Here is a 20,016-nt window from a genome sequence, read left to right as displayed (position 1 = left end):
CTCTTCCCACCCGCCGCCGAGGTGGGACGCGTTTTTCGTATCTCGGCGACGGCGTGTGTCATTTCCGGCGGCGTTGCTAAGCAACCAAACAGCGAGGCTTGCGCTTGGCGCTAGTCTGCTAGCCAGCTCTGGACGCTTCAGAGCAATTGGTTGGGGATGTTGGTGCAGTTTGGACGGCGCTCTGGGCAGGCGAGGGAGGGCACCGGTAAGCTAACTTTCCCTGTTGCGGCGCAGGGTCGTTTCTGGTCCCCAGGCATGGGGTGAGAGGTGAGGGTACCAAAAAAAGGCTTTCGATGCCTTTTGACATGGGCTCCACTGAGTCCAAAGCATCCCCAGTAAGCATCCCTGAACTTGGTGGAAGTTAGACGGTTTGCCCTAGGGTGAAGGTGCGGAGAAGGAAAGGGACGTAGGAGCGTAGGAGAAAGTTTACAGAAATAGGCTTGGAAAAAACATAGAAAGTTAGAGACCCCTCACTGACCAGCTAGTCAGATCCTCAGCCAGTGGCAGCTCCCAGACTGGTGTTGACCGAAATCTGAGGAAGCTTAAGCTTTGTTATTCACAGACTGAATTGGAATGTCTATTGGAAATATCAATGACCTCTTTAGACTCTTGGCTCTGCTCAAATCTGCTGAGTGGTCTTTACTACTGGAAATGACCCAGTTCTCTCTTTCCCACTAAATCAAAAGTTTTTTTGGAGTTTTTTTTTCTAAGCTACTTAAAATATGTAATTCATGTGACCTGTTACAAGATTTTTATTTTGTCATATAAGTAGGCAAGTGAGACTTAAAAAGAATGCTATCAATTTCAATTACAGTAGTGTCTTATTTTATTGTTTGGTGGGACCGTGATTTGAACTCAGGGCTTCATGCTTGCAAAGAAGGTGCTCTACCGCTTGAGCCACATCTCCAGTCCATTTTGCTCTGGCTATTTTAGAAATGGGGGTCTCACAAATTATTTGCCTGGGCTGGCCTTCAGCCCCCATCCTTTCAATCTCAGCCTCCCAAGTAGTAGAATTACAGGTGTGAGGAACCAGAACCCAGGTACAACAGTTTCTTAAGTCTGTAAACTCCCAAGTATTATTGTTGTCACAGTAACAACAGCAGCCTTGGGAAGCTGAACTATCTTTATGTCATTACTGGAGTTTCTGTAGCAGTAGCTCCCCTTCACCAACCAGGGAGGGAGGGAAAGAGGGGGAGAGAAAGCCAGAGAGCTTGAGAGAGAGAGGTTCTCCCACTTGAGGATCAGAGGACCCTAGTGGGTTTTCACGCAGTGGAGACCTTATGCGTCTGGCAGTTCATTGGTTCTATAGTTTGAATATAGTTAGTGTTCCTCAAAGGGCCATGTGTTAAAGGCCTGGTCTCCAGTGTGGTGGGATTGGGAGGTGTTCTGGGCTGTTAAGAGGTAGGGCCTACGCAAGGAGCAGTGGTACATACCTCTGGAGGCTGAGGAAGGAGCATCCTGAGCTCAAAGCCAGCCTTTAATAGCCTATCTCAAAAACAAAACAAAACAAAACAAAACAGGGCCTAGTGAGAAGTCCGTAGGTCAAGGTGGGGCATACACTTGAACAGAACTGAGAATTGTGGGACTCCATACCACAACATGAATGAACCTTGCACACACTACTACTTTAAGTGAAACAACCAGACATAAATGATCCCATGTGTATGAAGTGTCTGGAATAGGCAAATCCATGGACAGAGTGCATGTTACTATTTGCAGGTGCTATGAGGAGGGCTGTGAGGAGTGGACTGCTAATGGGTGCAGTTTCCTTCTGGGGTGATGAACATGTTCGGGAACTAGATGGTACTGATAACTGCACAGCCTTAAGAATATAAGGGAGGAGGCGGGGGCAAGAGGGAAGAAATGACCCAAACATTGCATGCACATATGAATAAACAAACAAACAAAAGAATATATCAGAAACCACAGACTGGAACCTTTAACACTGGTGAATTTACGATCTATATATTATATCTTAATAAAAAGATTTTGTAATCTAAAGAAAATGTCAATAATGGTAGGCACATAGGCTGACTTCAGATATGTTTAGGTCACTGGCCACTGCTTTTGTCTCCATGCAATGCTTGAGAGTCTACCTATTTATGTTCTCTTTGCCCATCTGCCTCTACTCCCTTGAGCCATCTTCCAGCTGTGGCCTGCTCTCCCTACCTTAACTTCTCTAACAGCCTCTACTGGAGTTGTATGGGAGCCATCATAAAGGAGGAATCCTGGAAAGAAGATTAGCATCAGAGAACTAAAGGCCACATCAACCCCATGGATTGTAGTTCTGACATCAATCAGGGCTGCTCTTATCCTCAAAAACATAGGAGAACTTGGCCTATCTTCAGTGACCCAAAATAGTAAAAAGCCTTTACAAAGTTTTCTGTGGAGTTTTTCTTATTTCTTTATAGGTAACAGTTCTAGTCCTGCTTTTGTGGTTGTTCTGTTTATTCTATTCCTGAATTAGAGTCCGTGAAAAGATCTACCTGGATAAAGAATATCATGAATGCAGTTATTCTACTGAAGGGATCACATTGTGCACTGAGTCTTGGTCCCATGCTTGCACCCTAACTACAAGGGAGATGGAAAAAAATGAATCCTGCCTTCTACCTTAGGGTAGAAGTTAGGGCTTATAAGGAAGGAAATTCACCAAAAACAAAGGTATTTGAATAATGATGCATGGGCCAAATATAACAGAGGTAGTAAAATGCAGTGGATAAGATTAAACTGTGGAGCCAGATTACTGGGCTTTTTCTATACATGCCACATTTTTTTTTCTTATTTTTATTTTATTCATATGTGCATACAATGTTTGGGTCATTTCTCCCCCCTTCCCCCATGCCCTCCCTTACCCCCCCCCGCCCCCTCCCTCTCCCCCCCCACCCCCTCGCTACCCAGCAGAAACTATTTAGACCTTATCTCTAATTTTGTTGAAGAGAGAGTTATAAGCAATAATAGGAAGGAACAAGGGTTTTTGCTGGTTGAGATAAGGATAGCTATACAGGGAGTTGGCTCGCATTGCTTTCCTGTGCATGTGTGTTACCTTCTAGGTTAATTCTTTTTGATCTAACCTTTTCTCTAGTTCCTGGTCCCCTTCTCCTATTGGCCTCAGTTGCTTTAAAGTATCTGCTTTAGTTTCTCTGCTTTGAGGGCAACAAATGCTATCTAGTTTTTTAGGTGTCTTACCTATCCTTATACCTCCCTTGTGTGCTCTTGCTTTATCATGACAAGTCCAATCCCCTTGTTGTGTTTGCCCTTGATCTAATGTCCACATATGAGGGAGAACATACAATTTTTGGTCTTTTGGACCAGGCTAACCTCACTCAGAATGATGTTCTCCAGTTCCATCCATTTACCAGCAAATGATAACATTTCACATGCCACATATTGACCGCATAACTTTCTGACATCCTGCTTTCCTGCCACCATTGTCAAAGCCCATACACTACTATATACTTTATAGGGAGGAGTTCTGCTAGTATGGGCTGTTTGCCAAGCCCTTTATAAGTTTGGTGAATTAAATTTTCTCCATTTGATTTCATATTTTAAAGAATTGGATCAAAACATGACACTGTATCCAATAAATGTGTACAATTATTATGTGTCAATCAAAATAAAAACAAAAAAAATTAAATCAATCAAAAAAAAATCCCCCAAAGAATTGGAATGACTCTTGGGTCAGAGGAAGATGTTAATATGTTAAAATATAGATGATTTAACTTAGAGGTCATTTTTTGTTTTTGTTTGTTTGTTTTATAGTACTGGGGTTGAACTCAGGGCCTACATCTTGAGCCACTCCACAAACCCTTTTCTGTGATGGGTTTTTTCATGATAGTGTCTTGCAAACTATTTGACCCAGCTGGCTTCAAATCTCAATCCTCCTGATCTCTGCCTCTTGAGTACTAGGATTACAGGCTTGAGCCACAGGTACCCGGCTAGAGGTTGTTGTTTTGTCGCCTCTGATTGCAAGTAATGCAAACCAAGTTAAGCCAGTTGAGGTAAAACAAAAGAAATTTTCTTCGAGGCAGTAAGCATGTATTGTTCAGGACTTTTGGGTTGCAAGTGTTTAGTGTAACTCATAGTAGTAGAATATGTTGGTTCACATACCTGAAAATTCAGATATAATTTGATCCAGAATACTGTATTACTTCTCAGTTTTGGTTGACTTTATTCTGCATATATAGAGAGAGTTGGTAGGCAAGATGGTGTCTAAACTCACTTCAGTTTGGCAACCAATTTCTCACGTCACTCAGCCTTGATTCAAACCCTAAGGTGACTCTTAACTGAACCTGACAGCTTTTCTTTCAGTATCTTTCATTCTAGAGCCTGTGATTTTCTTCCTTCTGCTTTTCTCTCTATTTCTTCCTCTCCTAACAAAAATAGTAAAAATAATAATAGCAAATATTTATTGAGAACATATTGTGTACCAGGTATGCATATTACTTTATTTAATTATCACACCAGCCTTTTAAAGTACGTACTGGTAATAACCCGTTTCCAGTTAAGGAAACAGACTCAGAAGGGTTACATAATTTTGTCTGGATTCACATATCGATATGTGGCATGTATAGAAAAAGCCCAGTAGTCTGGCTCTAGAGTCCAATCTTACCCAGTCCATTAACCTACCTCTGTTATATTTGGCCCATGCATCATTATTCAAATACCTTTCTGTTTTTGGTGAATTTCCTTTCTTATAAGCCCTAACTCCTTAAGGTAGAAGGCAGGATTCATTTTTTTTCCGTCTCCCTTGTAGCTAGGGTGCAAGCATGGGACCAAGACTCAGCCAGGCAATTTTACATATGCCAGATTTATATTCTGAAAACAGCAACATAAAGAAGCAAACAGCACTTTGAATCCATTTGCTAGAGAAAATGGTAGCAAAAGTGTGCCAGTTTCAAAGGCAGCAGTGTGAAGGTTCAGCTATATCCAGTGGGAAAATTGCAAATTGAGCAGTTTGAGGTGTCTATCCATTGCCAGTTGCCATAGGCCTTCACTGGAACCTTTTGATGAGGTTTGTGTGATGTTTTGTACGTATAGCTGCTAAGGACAAATCTGGCTTTCTAGGAGATTCCACTGGATGCCTAATATCCCATAATAAATTCCTTTTCTGCTTAAACTAGATCAAGTGAGTTTGATTATAAGTAATTAAGAATATCATTTGGTTAAAAGAGTAGGAGCACTTCCGTGACGAGAGCTATTAATGAGCTCCACTGTATAATTTAAGATGCTTTTGAGTTAATAAACTAGAATATCCAACTCAGTAATGTTCAAAAATAAGGAAACTTACTCACATAACAGTCACTGTAGACTTCAGGTTGGGTTGATTAATAGCATAGTGAGATCAGCATTGCCCTACGTTCTTCCTGTGTTTCCTCCTTGTAGCTCATGCTAACAGCTTTATTCAAGGCTTGTTCCTTTTGTGGTCATTGGATGGTAACCTATCCATTTTGCTTTTTTTTTTTTTTTTTTTTGTGGTACTGGGGTTTTAACTCAGGGCTTCACACTTGCACGCAGGCACTTTACTACTTGAGCCATTCAACCAGCCCTCCTTCTTGCTTTCTTATGCATATCCAGCTTCAGAGTCTCTGGGATGTTTCTCTCAGAACAAGGAAGAACTTTTTCTCCTATTTCTTTGTTTATTAGAAAAATAATTATTGGCAAAGGAGCTACAATTATTCACAAATTAATTACACCCACCCCAAGAATTTATTCCATTCTCCAAATTGCATTGTGCTGCTCAGTGGGGAAGGGGTTGAAGGTGAACATCCCCTAGGTTATCTGTTTGTGAACTGTTAACTTTGAAAATGCTTTTATAGCCACCTGTCGGGTAGTTATGATTGATGTCATCCTTAAAGATGAGGATACTAAGGTTCCAGGAAGCTGCATGACTTGCCCAAATTTACACAGAAAGGAAATGACCAAGCAAGGATTTTAATCTGTGTCTTCTTATTTCAAGGCTTTATGTTTTTTTTCCATGTGATCTCAGCTGTTCTTAAGATAATAAGAAAAATAAATAAATATTAAAATTCCAGGTATGATGCCAATACAGAAATTTCTGAGAAAAAAATCACTTAAACTCTTCCTGGAAGTCTTTAATAATTATGTTTTAAATTTTATTAGAAAAGAAGAACTCCAAAGAAGATGACATTTGCTATCCACCTCTTCTACCTAGCAAGGTAGATCTCCGGCAGGTCACCATAATTCCACACAATGAATGGAAAAGGATTCAGGACAGCCTCGACAGGTTGACAAGAGAAGCAGCAGCTCTTCGTGCAGAAAGAAAGGCAAAGAAAGAATTGCATTTCAAATCCCAAAATGTGGTAAAGCACTGGACTAACACATATGCAGTAAGTATTAATCTTCCAGGAGTACACATGCATTTACTACTTACTCATTTCTTAATATCTCTTAAATTTCTGTTACGATATTATCTCTAAAATGTCATAAATGCATTGAAACATATTTTCAACAGTTTTATTTAGGTATTAGTAACATACAATAAATTACATATTTAAAGTGATTTTTTTGTAAGTTTTGACACATGTATATATACCCCAAAACCATCATTACAATTAAAGTAATGAACATATTCATCACCCAACAACTTCCTCATGTCCTCCTATTTTACTCTCACTCCTCCCTATCCTATCCTCCCGCATCCATAGGTCACCACCGATCTACTTCTTATTGTTATAGCTTTTATTCAGCACAATTATTTGAGATTCATTCATGTTGTTGTGTTCCTTCATTTTTATTGCTGTGTAGTATTCCATAGTATGATACACTACAACTTATCTGGTCACTTGATGGTTTGACAACAACCAGGTGTTGACATTTTGAGTGGTTTCCATTTTTTTGGCTATTTCAAATACAGTATTACAAATACAGAAGTCTATATGTAGACATATGCTTCCATTTCTCTTGGGTAGAATCTCCTGATGTAGAATGGCTGAATCAAGTGATGGCTACATATGTAACTTTGTAGGAAACTTCCAACTTTTTTTTTGTGGTACTGGGGTTTGAACTCAGGGCCTATACCTTGAACCATTCCACCAGCCTATTATTATTATTTTTTTTTTTTGTGATGGGTTTTTTTCGAGATAGGGTCTCATGAACTATTTGCCTGGGTTGACTTTAAACTGTGATCCTTTTGATCTTTGCCTCTTGAGTAGCTAGGATTACAGCTGTGGGCCACCAGCACCCAGCCAACTTCCCACTGTTTTCCAAAGCAATTGTAATTTTGCATTCCCACAAATATCAGTGTTCTATTTCCTCTACATTCTCTCCAACAGTTGATGTGATCAGTCTTTTTAGTTATAAACATTCTAGTAGATGTGAAGTTATTTCATTATAGCTTGAATTTGAATTTCTGTAGTTACAAATATTGTTGAATATCTTTTAATGAATTTATTTTCTACCTGTATATTTACTTTGGTAAAGTGTCTGCTCATATTTTTCTTCATGCTTAAATTAGGTTTGTTTCTTGTTATGTTTAGAGAATTTAAAAAATATATTCTGAGGCTAGGGATAGTAGTCACATCTATAATCCCAGCACTCAGAAGGCTGAGGCAGGAGGATCTTGAGTTCAAGGCCAGTCTGGGTTACATAGAGAGTTTGAGGCCACCCTGGGGAGGAAAGTAAGAGTCTCTCTCAAAAGAAAAAAGTTCTTTATTAGGCATTTTATTTGAAAACAGTTCCTCCCAATGTATATATTCACTTTTCATTTCCTTACCTTGCCTTTTGAAAAACAGGTTTGTTTATGTGTTCATTTGTTCATTTGGTGGTACTAGGGTTTGAACTCAGGGCCTTGTTCTTACCAGGTAGGTGCTTTTCCATTTGAGCCATGCCCCCAATCCTTTTTAGCTTTAGTTATCTAAAGCAAAAGGTCTTGTGTTTATGCCTAGGGTGGCCTGGACCACAATTCTCCTATTTAAGCTACCTGAGTAGCTGGGATGATAGGCGCCCAGCTTTTATTAGTTGAGATGGGGGGGTCTCGAGAATTGTTTTTTGCCTAGGCAGGCCTTGAACTGTGATCCTCCCAATCTCTGCCTTCTTAGTAGCTAGGATCACAGGCATGAGCCACTGCACCCAGCTTGTTTTTTGAGATAAAGTCTCACTGTGTTGCCCAAACTGGTCTCAAACTTGTGGACTTAATTGATTGTTTCGTCTCTGCCTCCCCAGTCACTGGGACTATAGACACGCAACACCATGTCTGGCTGATCGCAGAAGCTTTGAATCTTAGTGAAATCTAGTTTATCAGTTTTTCTGAGGTGGGTCATTCTTTAAAGGCTTATCTCAGAAATGGTTCCCTCTTTCCCTACTCTCAGTGCTGGGGGCTCAAACACAAGGCCTTGTACATGCTAGGCCAGCACTTTGCCACTGAGCTACACCCCCAAACCTTAGGGGTTTTTTGGAGACAGTGTCTCACTATGTAGCTCAGGCTAGCCTTGAACTCTAATGCGTTTAGCTCAGGCTAGCCTCAAACTTGTGATCTTCTTGTCTTAGCCTCCAAGTGCTGGGATTATAGGTGTGTGCCACCATGCCCAGCTTATTTAAAAAAATCTTTACCTAACTCACTTGAGCCATGCCCCCAGTCCAACTGGTTTTTTTTTTTGAAGTAACAAAAGCAGTAAGATACATATTAGTTATATAACTATAACAAGTATCTTTGGAAGAAAATATAGAAACTAATAGTAGTGATTATTTTAGAATGAGAGATTGGAGGTGGAATTTAGGGTTGGAGGGAGAATTCACTGTATACTTCTATAATACTTTGGATTTTGAACCATGTAAATGTGCTACCTACCTAAGTAATTCAATTAAAAAAATTAGCTCAAAAGTGTAACCTCATTTTTATTAATGAATTACACAGATACAAAAAATTCATAATGAAAATTCAAATGGTTGCATTACAGTGTTAAATTTTGGTAAAATTAAATTGAAAAATGAAAACAAAAGATTGGTTTTGGTCGGGCAGCTCAGTGGTAGAGTGCTTGCCTAGCATGCATAAGACCCTGGATTTTATCCCTGATACTGCAAAAAGAAAAATTGCTTTTGTCTTTATACAGGGGATGAAAGAACAGAAACTTAAAGCCAAAAAAAAGCGGGATGAAGAAATTGAGGCAGAGAGACAAAATCTTGATGTGGAAGAAGAAATATACAAACAAGGAGAAAGAAAAAAGGCTATTGAGAATGCAAAGCAATATCAGTTTTACCAAACAGAAAGAGTGAAAAACTTTAATGTACTATTTTGCTTTTCTTTTTATATACATTTGACATGCATAATTAATTGTAATCTATGCATAATTACACACCATTTTCTTAAAATACTGCCATTTTTTTTATAGTCAGGACTTCTTCTCAGTAGAGTTATGAAAGAGCGAGATGCCCAGATTGAATTCCAGAAGAGTAGGATAAAATCAGATAAGAAATGGGAGGATCAATTGAAAGTCAACATTGCAAAGGCTTTCAAAGAAGAGCAAGAAAAAGCAGAAAAACGACACAGAGAGAGAATAGCTCTTGCCAAAGATCATCTGAAACAGTACGTGCACATAAGTTACCTTTTTTATGGCTTCCTCTTTTCTCATGATGGATATAGCTTTTTCCTGATTATGAAAGTAATGCATGTTCAAATACTTAGAAGAAGTACAAAGGCTGAGGACGTAGCTCAGCAGTGGAACATTGCCTAGCATGTGCCAGGTACTGGGTTCACTCTCCAGCAGTACAAAATAAAACAAAAGAACTGTAAAATCACACACCTGGTAGTGGCAGAGCTGAACTTGAACTCATACAGTCTGGTTTCAGAATCTGTGCTCAGGCTAGGGTGTGGCTTAAGTGGTAGAGCCCTTGCCTAGGCTCTGATTTCAAACCCTAGTACCTCAAAAAAACAAAAAACAAAAGAACCATAAACAAGGAGTTAAAAATCCTTTAGAGCTGTGAGTGATAGCACACTGCTGTAATCCAGGACTCTGGAGAAAGAGGCAGGAGGATAAATGAATTGGAAGTAAGACAAGACCCTGTCTCAAAAAAACAAAAGCAAAGCTCACTGTTCCTCCCTCACCAAGCTTATGAGTTGGTCGCTATTAATGTGGTTATTTCTCATGCATTTGCTGGTTGGCTGGGGTTGGCCTGTCTAGGCTGGACTCAGCTGGGCAGCTTTGCTGCTCCTTGCCATGGGAGAGTTCTGGTCCATTCCACGTGTGTTCATTCTGAGGTCCGAGACAAAGCAGCTGCCCAGGGTAGACTTACCACACGGCACTGACATAGATGCAAGGGGACCAGCACAAAAAAAACATGGTCAAACCCAACAGAACGGAACAGAGAAGCAGACTGCTGTAGAAATGAGGTGGGAGAGCTGGACCTTTCTTGACCAGGAGTCTGATCTACCACAGAAAGTTAAAGCATTTGCATCCTTAGCAAGCAAGAGGCCCCTGACTTCAAATCCCATTCCCCTTCCACACCATGCAAAGTCTCTCTTTTCATACTGTAGTTCAGAGAAAATGAAAGGTAGCTCTCCAGCAAGCTACCTGGCAAGTGCTGGCACCCTTACAGGCTACCCGCCCAAGGGATCCTTGTATGTAAGCTGTGTTTGGCTCAAAGGATTCCCTTTTCCTAGGGTGCTGGACAATCGTTTAGAGGTCCAAGTAGGTTTAGGATTTGTCTAGTTTCTTTGATGTATCTTCAGTGCAGTCTAGAAAATGTTCACCAAGATTTGGGGTTAGTGTAAATTACCTTAGTCCTCACAGTGGGCTCTGTCCTTCTGGGTGCTGGCCAAGTGTTACTTATTCTTACTGCATCCTTTTTTTTTTTTTTTTTTTTTAACTACTGCATCCTTAACTGTCCTACTTTCCCCTGAAATCTCTTGAGAGTTCAAATATGTGGGTTAAGACCTGGCTTTAGTTTCTTATAATGGTATAGAAATTCCCCCATTATATTTGTTGCATTGTGGGGAACTTGGAGAGGAAATGTACTAGTGTGGTTTTTTTGTTACTATAATAAAATACCTGAGACTGGGTAACTTTATAAATTAAGGAGGTTTATTTAGCTCATTGTTTTATAGATTCAAAGGCATGGCACCAGCATTGGCTCAACTGTAGTGAAGACCTCATGGCAGCTGGTGTCACAACTGTGGGAACATGTATTAAAGTGAGAGATCACATTGTGACAGAAAGCCAGAGAGAGGTTCCGGGTCAGACTCAGGCTTCTATAACAGTTTACTGGGCTGGGAATGTAGCCCACTGGTAGAGTCCTTGCCTCGCATGCACAAAGCTCCAGGTTTGAGTCCTAACACAGTAATTGAAAGAAGAGGACAATATAAATATACTATTATACTTTTTTAAGTTTATGAATTTGTGAAATGATTACCAAGTTGTGTTCTGTTGAGTGTTGATTCATGCATCAGTTTTGTAGAATTTAGGATTGTATTACTGTACAATAGGAATATTTTGCAGTAGGATTAGTGATGAGTCCATAAAAAGCAAAAGAAATGGAAATTGCAGGATACTAAAAGGTAAGGCTCTTTTCATGTGCCCTATAGATTGTATAGGCAAGTACTGCCCAGGAATTTCCCTTGTGGTTGTGTAAAATATTTCTTGATTCTACCAAGAACCTTAAACATACATATTGGAAAGAAACAGCAGAGTATCTGTTGGCACTTCATAGCTCTGGTCCTTCTACAGATAGTTAAATGGTTCTCTGGGAAGAGGCTCATAGACTTTGCTTAAGAAAAATTAATAAAATAGTAGACTAATAATGAGTAATAATATACTAATAAATAGTCTAATAATAGACTAATAAAATTAATGACTGCCTATTAATCCCCAAAAAAGGAAAAAATCATGGGTAGTTTGCACCACTTTCCCCTGGATAAGATCATTGATGGAGAGGATGGAAAGAGAGAAGACCATTTGGGTGGTTGTATCATTTTATAGTCTTAACATACCACCCCAAATCTGATAATTTGAGGCCACTGCCATGAGCCCCAGCCTCACATACCCAGCTGCCTTCATATCTCCACTTCAGTGTCTCCTAAGTATCTCAAAGTGTCTAATGAGCCAGGAGCTGGTGACTCACGCCTATAATCCTAGCTACTCAGGAGGCCAAGATCAGGAAGATTGTGGTTCGAAGCCAGCCTGGGCAAATAGTTTGCGAGACCCTATCTTAAAAATACCTAATGCAAAAAGGGCTGGTGGAGTGGCTCAAGATGTAGGCCCTAAGTTCAAGCCACGGTACAGCAAAAAAACAAACAAAAAAAGTCTAATGGAGAATAATTGATTCCCTGCAGTGGACTTGCCAGTGGCATCCTTATCTACCCAGGTGTTCAAACCAGAAACTTAGTAATCCACCTGGACTCCTCATTTTCTTACTCCCATGCCAAATCTGTCAGCACTTGATAGTGATTTTTTTTCTGCAGAAATTTTGAGTTTGTTGCTGTCATCTTAGTCTAAACCTTCCTCCAGAGTCCCCGAATCATTGAAGCAGCCCCTTAATCAGCCCCACATCCTTTCTTAATCCACAATCCTTCATTGTTCATCTACAGAGATTCTGTTAAAATGAAAATTGACTGTATTTTTCTGCCTTTAACCCTTCAATACTTTTCATTCATTTAAAGTAAAATGGAAACTTGACCATGTCCTGCAAGATCCTGTGTGACGTGGCCTCTTCTTTTTTCAACCTTCTCTCCCACCACTCCTTTAATTTCCTTATTACATCTCTTTCTCATTGATCTTCCAGGGTCTTGAGCACCTACTCAGAACTTCCTTGCCTCAGTGCTTCTTACGTACATTTTCTTCTTTCTGGAATTTTACTCTCCTGTTCTTTATCTTCCTCCCAGCTCAGAGACACCTTCCTTTTCTTAGGAGACAGCTCTGCTCAGCATAATCTAAGTAACTCAATTGTTATTCTGTTCTTAGTCTCTTATTTTCTTTATAAGTACCACAATTTATAATTATGTTATTTGTCTATTTTCTTTGTTTGCATGTATCGCTCACTAGAATGTAGGCTTCCTCGGGGCAAGAACCATGTCTATTCATCATTATAGTGGAAATTCAATAAATAATCACTAGATAATTGAACAAAGAGGTCTGAGGATTACAGAAGAGTTAAGAACAATTCTTAGGTCTGTATCATAGGCAACTGACAAGATGGTGCTACTATTCAACAAAATAAAAGAGATCCAAAAAGGGCTATTTAGAAAAGGAAGATCAGGCTGGGGGCATAGTTCAAGTAGTAGAGTGCCTGCCTCTCAAGCGTGAGGTCCTGAGTTCAAACCCCAGTACCATTCCACTCCCCAGTAAAAGGGAAGAGGAACACAATGCATTTGGTTTTAGGCATAGTGAATGTCAAGCGTCTATGCAATAGCCAGGTGGTGGCGCCTCATGGATTGTCTCTACAAGAATCAAGTTTGTCTGTTAGAATAAGAAGGCAGATTTCATTTTTTACATTTGACTTACAACTTCCTTTTAGGCCTCAACCCTCTTGTTCCCTTTGTACCCACATCTGGACAGGCTAAGTTCTCCTCAATTCACCCTTTCCTCCTTTGACACCAATGGAAAATTTCTGTCTCCTGTGTACAGAAATTTTCCCCAGCCCTACTCAGCCATAAGAAAGGTCCAAACCCACTTCCATGTTGCATAAACCAGTCCAGACCTACTTGCCCAGCTCTCCCAGGAGTCTCCTTGTGTGAGTAATACTTCCCCTGATTTTCTTGGTACATAGTGTTGTCAGCCTTGCCATCTGAATCAGAAAAGCCATAGAATTCCCTCCTGTTTTTCTAGGAGGGCTAAACAAGATCTACATAAGCTCAAGAACCATACCTGTCTAGATAAGTGCTGATTTGGGGCCTTCACAATGCGGCCTTTTGTTGCTCTGACAAAACAGCTGACATAAACAACTCAAGGAAGAATTTATTCTGGCTCACAGTTTCAGAGGTTTCAATCAGGGTGTGGTGCAGCAGTGCAGCTCACATCATGGTGGCCAACGAGGAGAGCAAGAAAGAGAGAGAGAGGAGAGAGAGAAGAGAGAAGAGAGAGACAAAGCATGCAAGCCTACATGGGCTGACTGTCTGATTTCCCTTTTTATTCCATACCTCCCCCAGCCTATGGGATGGGCGGGTCTTCCCCCTCTAGTTAATCCTCTCTGGAAACACCGTCACAAACACCCCGAGAGAAGAGGTGTGCCTTGGTGCTTTTCAGTCCAATCAAGTTGACAGTCAAGATTAACCGTTACAGCCAGGCATGGTGTCCTTTCTAAGTAAGGATAAGGAACACTGGAATCTGGTGTAGAGCTCGTTTTGGTGAGGAATGAAACACATTTTGAAGGAAGGCGAGGATTGGCAGTTCTGGATTGTTTGGATCTGTCCTGCTTTTTAAAGTCTCATCTTTTCTCCAAAGACATTCACAAATTCTTCCTTAAGCTTTAAAATGGAACCCAGTTTTCTTACTTAGCTTTCAGTTATACTTATGTTTTTGCTTTAGAATAAAGGAACATGAAGAAGAAAAAGAACAAAGGAGAAAGCTTGAAGAAAAAGATGCTGAAGAGATAAAACGACAGAATTCACTATATGAAATAGAAATGAAAAATAAGCTAAACAAGAAAAAAGAAGAGATAGATGCAAGCAGGAGACGGTTTTTTGTAAGTTGAAAATACAAAACTTCAAAAACTACAAAGTTAAATGCCTAAGTTTTAATAAATTTTAAAAAATAGTAGTGGAGAAGAAAATACGTTGCTATTAAGTTGTATTTCTGAGAGAATGCCTACTTTGGGGGACTGTGTATTTGCCATGGTTCTGTGTGCGTGTGCGCTCACGTATGAAAGCATTCTTTTTCAAATGAACTCCCTGAGAGAGAGTTGTGAGGAATGAGCAGGTGAGTTAGGCTTGGTGTCTGCTGTGCTGGTGAAATGTGCTCATTAAACGGTAATGTCTTATGGCCATTGGAATTTATTTTTTATAACTTTTATGTTTTTCTTTAAAACTTATTGTTTTTGGTGAGACTAGTGTTTGAATTCAGGATTTCATACTTCCTAGGCAGGCGTTCTACCACTTAAGCCACATCTCCAGCCCATTTTGCTCTGGTTATTTTGGCAATAGGGTCTCACAAACTGTTTGCCTGGGCTGGCCTTGAACTGTGATCTTCTGATCTCAACCTCCAAAGTAGCTAGGATTACAGCCACCCAACCTAAAAAAAATGTTTTTGTTCTTAAATAATACACAGAATTAGAACATCACACACCAAAAGGCTCAAAACAAGAGTAGCTGTTCAAGGCTTCATCCCTTGGAGGCAACCATCTCCAAGTTCTTTTAGCCATTTCTTCTGGGAGGAATTGCATTCTAAGTATTCTATATTTAGACTTTAAAATATATATTAGGTTGTAAAAGATATGCATATTGATTTTTCAGTTTTAGGCACTTTCTGCCTTTTGTCCTGATGGTTGCGGACTTAGCTCTTTTTTTTTCACACTCCCTTCTCATCCTCCTCAACTCCCAAAATAATGTAACAATTTTACCTCAATCATTATTGTGATTGTATAAATATTTTCCTCTGCCAAGCCAATTAATATACTATGATTACATTTCTTTGATTATATAAATGTTCATTTTTATTTTATTTATTTTTGAGACATGTTCTTACCGTGTAGTAGTCCAGACTGGCCTTAACTTGCTGTGTGGCTCAACCTCAAACTCGCTATCCTTCTGCCTCAGCACACCTCCAGTGCTGGGATCATAGGTGGGCACCACACCTAATATAAACGTTTATTTTTCTGTGGTTAATATAATTGTCTTTGAATTCATTTGCTTTGATGACTCAGTTTTTTGACCCTTTTAAAATTTGATTTTGTTGACTTCAGTTTTCCCTAGTGTTCAATAAGTTCTGCCAAATGTATATCGATACGAGTTTTTAAATGTTCAACTAAGTGACATTCAATTACCTGTGCTGTTTTTCTTGAAGCTTATCCTCCAGAGTCCTCCATCCTTCCCTTCCTTCCATCTGTTTGCTCCCTAGGCCTGCAGCACAGTTGGCATCCTGGGATGTCCCAGTGCCACACCTCCTACTTCCTCAATCTGATGCCTCATTTTTTTCTTGGTTTACCTCCCAATTTGCCGAAATACATCTTTGAGTAGCTTCTGAGAAAGGACATGGAAGATAAAATTTTTGAATTATCTGAAAAATTTATCTTCTAAAGTTGTACCTGATTTATAATCTGACTGGATATGGAATTAGAATCCTGGGTTCAGAATTCAGAATTTTGTATTTATGGTTTCATATTCCTCTAGAATCCAGTATTGCTACTGAGAAACAGTAAATGACACCATTTATGGTATTCATCCAATGTGTATGATAGTTTCTCTCTCTCTCTCTCTCTCTCTCTCTCTCTCTCTCTTTCTCTCTCTCTCTCCCTCTTCCCCTCCCTCTCTGTATCTATGGTGCTGTAAAGTCTCACAAAGACGTGCCTCAGAATTCTCATTCATTTTGCTTAGTCCTCTGTTGATGCTTTCAATCTGGAAAATCTTATTTCTTTCAAAATAAGATCTTTTGTTGTCTTATTTCTACTTGAATAATTTTTGTGTTGGTTAGCTTTTTATCACTATAACAAAATGCCTGAGATAACTAACTTATAAGGAAAAAAGGTTGATTTTGACTCACAGTTTTGAGGTTTCAGTGCAAGGTCAGGCAGATCCCTTGTTCTCAGCTTCCAGTGAGGGAGCCAGATGACACTGTGGGGAGCAAACTTCTCACCTCATGGCTAGGAACCAACATAGAAAGAGGAGGGGCAGGAGCCCACAGCCCCCTTTGAGGACATGCTCCCAATGACCTAAGGACCTCTCACATGTCTACTTCCTATAGGTTCCACTACCTCCCAATAATGCCACTCTGGGGAGCAAGCCCTTAACACATGGGCTTTGGGAGCATTCAACATCTACTTTGTCTACTGTTCTAGAACCATTCTGATAGATACTCAAAATAACAGCAGCTTAGAGAAGTGTGGAGTGAAAGTGCAGGAGTGCTGACTCCAAGACTGCTGCAGCTCCTCCAGGCTCAACAGGAACTGGAGAAACTTCTTTTTTTTCACTCTGATATTCTTTTTTTTTTTTCTTTTAATGGTACTGGGGGTTGAACTCAGGGTCTTGTGCTTGGTGCTCTACCACTTGAGCCACTGCTACGCTTAAAACAGATTGTATCTGTCCTCACGAATGGGGAGGGAGCCCCATTCTTTCTCATGTTCACATTCATAAAGAAAAGATGAAGGTCAATATGTAGTGTCACAGCTGGGCATGGTGGTGGATGCCTTAATCCCGGCTACTCAGAAGGTTGAGGCAGGAGAATCACTTGAGCCCAGAAGTTCAGACCTGAGCAATACAGTGAGATCCTATTTCATTAAAACCAAAAAAGTAGTGCCCTCTCTGTTCTATCCCACATAACAATTTCTGCTGAATGTTGTTAATTACAATTTAGGGACACCTACCTGAAAAGAAAACTTAGAAATATCTTTATTTAGCTGAACATGTTCGCACCCTGAATGATGTCTGTGCAATGAAGAAGAGAAGAAAGAATCTTGTCTAGGCAATTAATTTTTCCTGCCATTTTTTTCCTACTCTTATAGTTATTCTCAACTTTATATTCCAAGCCTTCTGTTGAAAGTTTTTGTGTGCTGGGGTTCCAGCCCAAGGCCTCAGTCATGCTAGGTGAGCACTCTTGCCACATGGCTACACCCCAAGCCACTAAATCTTTAAATTTTAGCTGTCAGGTCTAATTTCTAAGAGTTTTACTTGTAATATTATTGCTCCTCTCTCATAAGTTCTTGTTCTTGGTTCAAGGGTACAGCCATTTTTCTTCTCAGTCACACTATGTGAGATAACCCTAGTTTTGAATGCTAACTTCCATTTACTGTCCATTTGACCTTGAGTTGAAGTTTTCAGTGTTTAAAAGTGAGAAGTAAATCTGTGTGAAGTTATCATTTCCTGTCATAAAGAGTCTATATGAGTATTACGGTAAACTTGAACAAAGCAGCAAAATAAAACTTGTAAGGAATCATTCAAAAGAATAACTTACAACAGTTTGATGTTTTCAGTAGTTCTCATATTGACCAATATATCTCCTAACCAGACTGCAGCCTTTAAAAATTAACATCCTAAGGTCTGGAGGAGTGGATCAAGTGGCAGAGCACCTGCCTAGCAAACACAAGGCACTGAGTTCAAACCCCAGGACTGCAAAATTAATTAACTAATTTAATTAAAAGCCTATGTAGCTGGCATGGTGGCTTAAACCTGTAATCCCTGATACCTGGGAGGCAGAGATCAGGAGGATTGTGGTTCAAGGCCAGAGCAGCTAACATGTTCGCCAGGCCCCATCTCCACCAATAAAAGCTGGGTATGTTGGCTCATGCTTGTCTTCTCCGCTACATGGGAAAAATAAATAGGAATTGTGGTTCAGGCCAGCTTGGGAATAAATGTGATACCCTATCTCCAAAAAAACCCAAAAAGGGCTGGAGTCGTGGCTCAAGTGGAAGAGTTCTGCCTAGCAAGCCCAAGGCCCTAAATTCAAACCCAATACCACCAAAAAGAGAGAAAGAAAAAAAGAAAAAATATAGCCCACAAAATAGATGAATATTTAAGAGTGCTTGCATATAGGAGACCCTAAGTTTTAAATACATTGGAAGACTGAATGCTGTGCCTGACAACGTTTACCTTAAATTGGTTTCTATTTATAGGATACACTAATATGTCTATTAGTGTTCAAAGGTAACTATTTTTACTATGGCTAAATAGTTAGGTATCAGAGAATGTATGCTGATAGGAGCAGATTTTATTTTATGTTTTAAAATTTTTTTAATTTTATGTTAGAATATACATCTATATTTTCTTCTAGGTATATGCAAAAAGAAATCCTGGACAAGAGACTAGTAACAGTGCTTGAGTCTAGCTGAGGGGTTTGGAAGAAGCAGATAGGGAATGAGGTAGAAGGACATTTTACATTGTCTATGTTAAAAATATTTTTATTTTTTAAACCATGTGACTATATAAGTATTCAAACATTAACTGAAAATCATGTATATTTAATGTAATTCATATGATTATACAATTATTTTAATGATATTTTTAAAGAAATGAGGTATTTGAAAAGAATAAGAGAAGCCTTAAGATGTAAAAGTCATCAATATCTCATACCTAGATGCTGTGCGTTTGCCATTTCTTCCGTTTACATGTATGTGTGAAATTGCGATATAGTATGTAATATTTCACATTCTGCTCTTTCCCCATTTAGTGATTATTGTATCTTCCTATGTCATTGAGATTGTGATTTATTTAACCATTTATCTATCATTGAATACTTAGAGATTGTTTCTAATTTATAAATATCTTTGAGATGAAGTACATAGCTTGTAAACCTTTATTTACATTTCTAATCATTTCTTTGGGATACATTTCCAGCAGAAAATTAACTGGGTCAAAAGCTATGACCATTTGACAGGTTCTGGTTAGATATTGATACGTTGGAAGATATTTTTGTGACAAAAGAATATATATTTATTTGCCCAAGGAACATATGAATGATAAAAATATCATCAAAGCTATAGAACAGCAGCAGCAAGAGGAAGAAGATGAAAAGATTAGAAAATTTATCAAAGCAAAAAAGCATCTTTTACAAATGGGGAGAGAAAAAGAAGCTGAAACACAAAGGTAGAATTTTTAAATCTGTATAATAATAAAATGCTGCATGAAATTATTTTATAATAAATCAAAAGTTATGGGAGTAGTTTTTAGAAAGACTAAAGGCCTCACTTTATTTATGACTAGGGCATTTAGTGACATGTTGTTTTCAGTTTGGGGCATGAAAAGACTTGAGGATTCTCCAGCGGATGGTTGAAAATACTAGTCTGCTATAGGAGAGACGAGCTGGAAAAAGCTCTGTGAGCCCCTGAAACATAAGTGGTAGTTAGTGGCAGTCACCTACAGGGACTAGCTAAAAAATACAGGTGGCATAGTCCACAGGAAACTTCATAGACCAGAGAATACTT

General features: G+C 39.3%; 1 protein-coding gene across 3 annotated transcripts in view; it reads left to right on the top strand.

The window, feature by feature from the left end:
* Positions 1-85: 85 nt before the first annotated feature.
* The window catches only part of Cfap210 (cilia and flagella associated protein 210), a 36,103-nt gene continuing 16,172 nt past the window's right edge, over positions 86-20,016 (top strand). For 2 of the 3 annotated variants that reach the window (XM_074071057.1, XM_074071058.1), the window contains exons 1-5: positions 86-205; positions 6,121-6,347; positions 9,069-9,242; positions 9,348-9,541; positions 14,475-14,631. In XM_074071057.1, coding sequence (XP_073927158.1) covers positions 157-205; positions 6,121-6,347; positions 9,069-9,242; positions 9,348-9,541; positions 14,475-14,631 — 801 coding nt within the window. In that variant the 5' untranslated portion in view covers positions 86-156. Of the gene's footprint in view, positions 206-6,120; positions 6,348-9,068; positions 9,243-9,347; positions 9,542-14,474; positions 14,632-19,538; positions 19,679-20,016 lie in introns of all 3 variants that reach the window. The other variant, XM_074071056.1, reaches the window with a different exon arrangement.

The sequence above is a fragment of the Castor canadensis genome, chromosome 4 (genome assembly GCF_047511655.1).
Source record: "Castor canadensis chromosome 4, mCasCan1.hap1v2, whole genome shotgun sequence".
Taxonomy (NCBI): Eukaryota; Metazoa; Chordata; class Mammalia; order Rodentia; family Castoridae; genus Castor; species Castor canadensis.
This window is presented reverse-complemented; position numbering and strand designations above follow the sequence as displayed.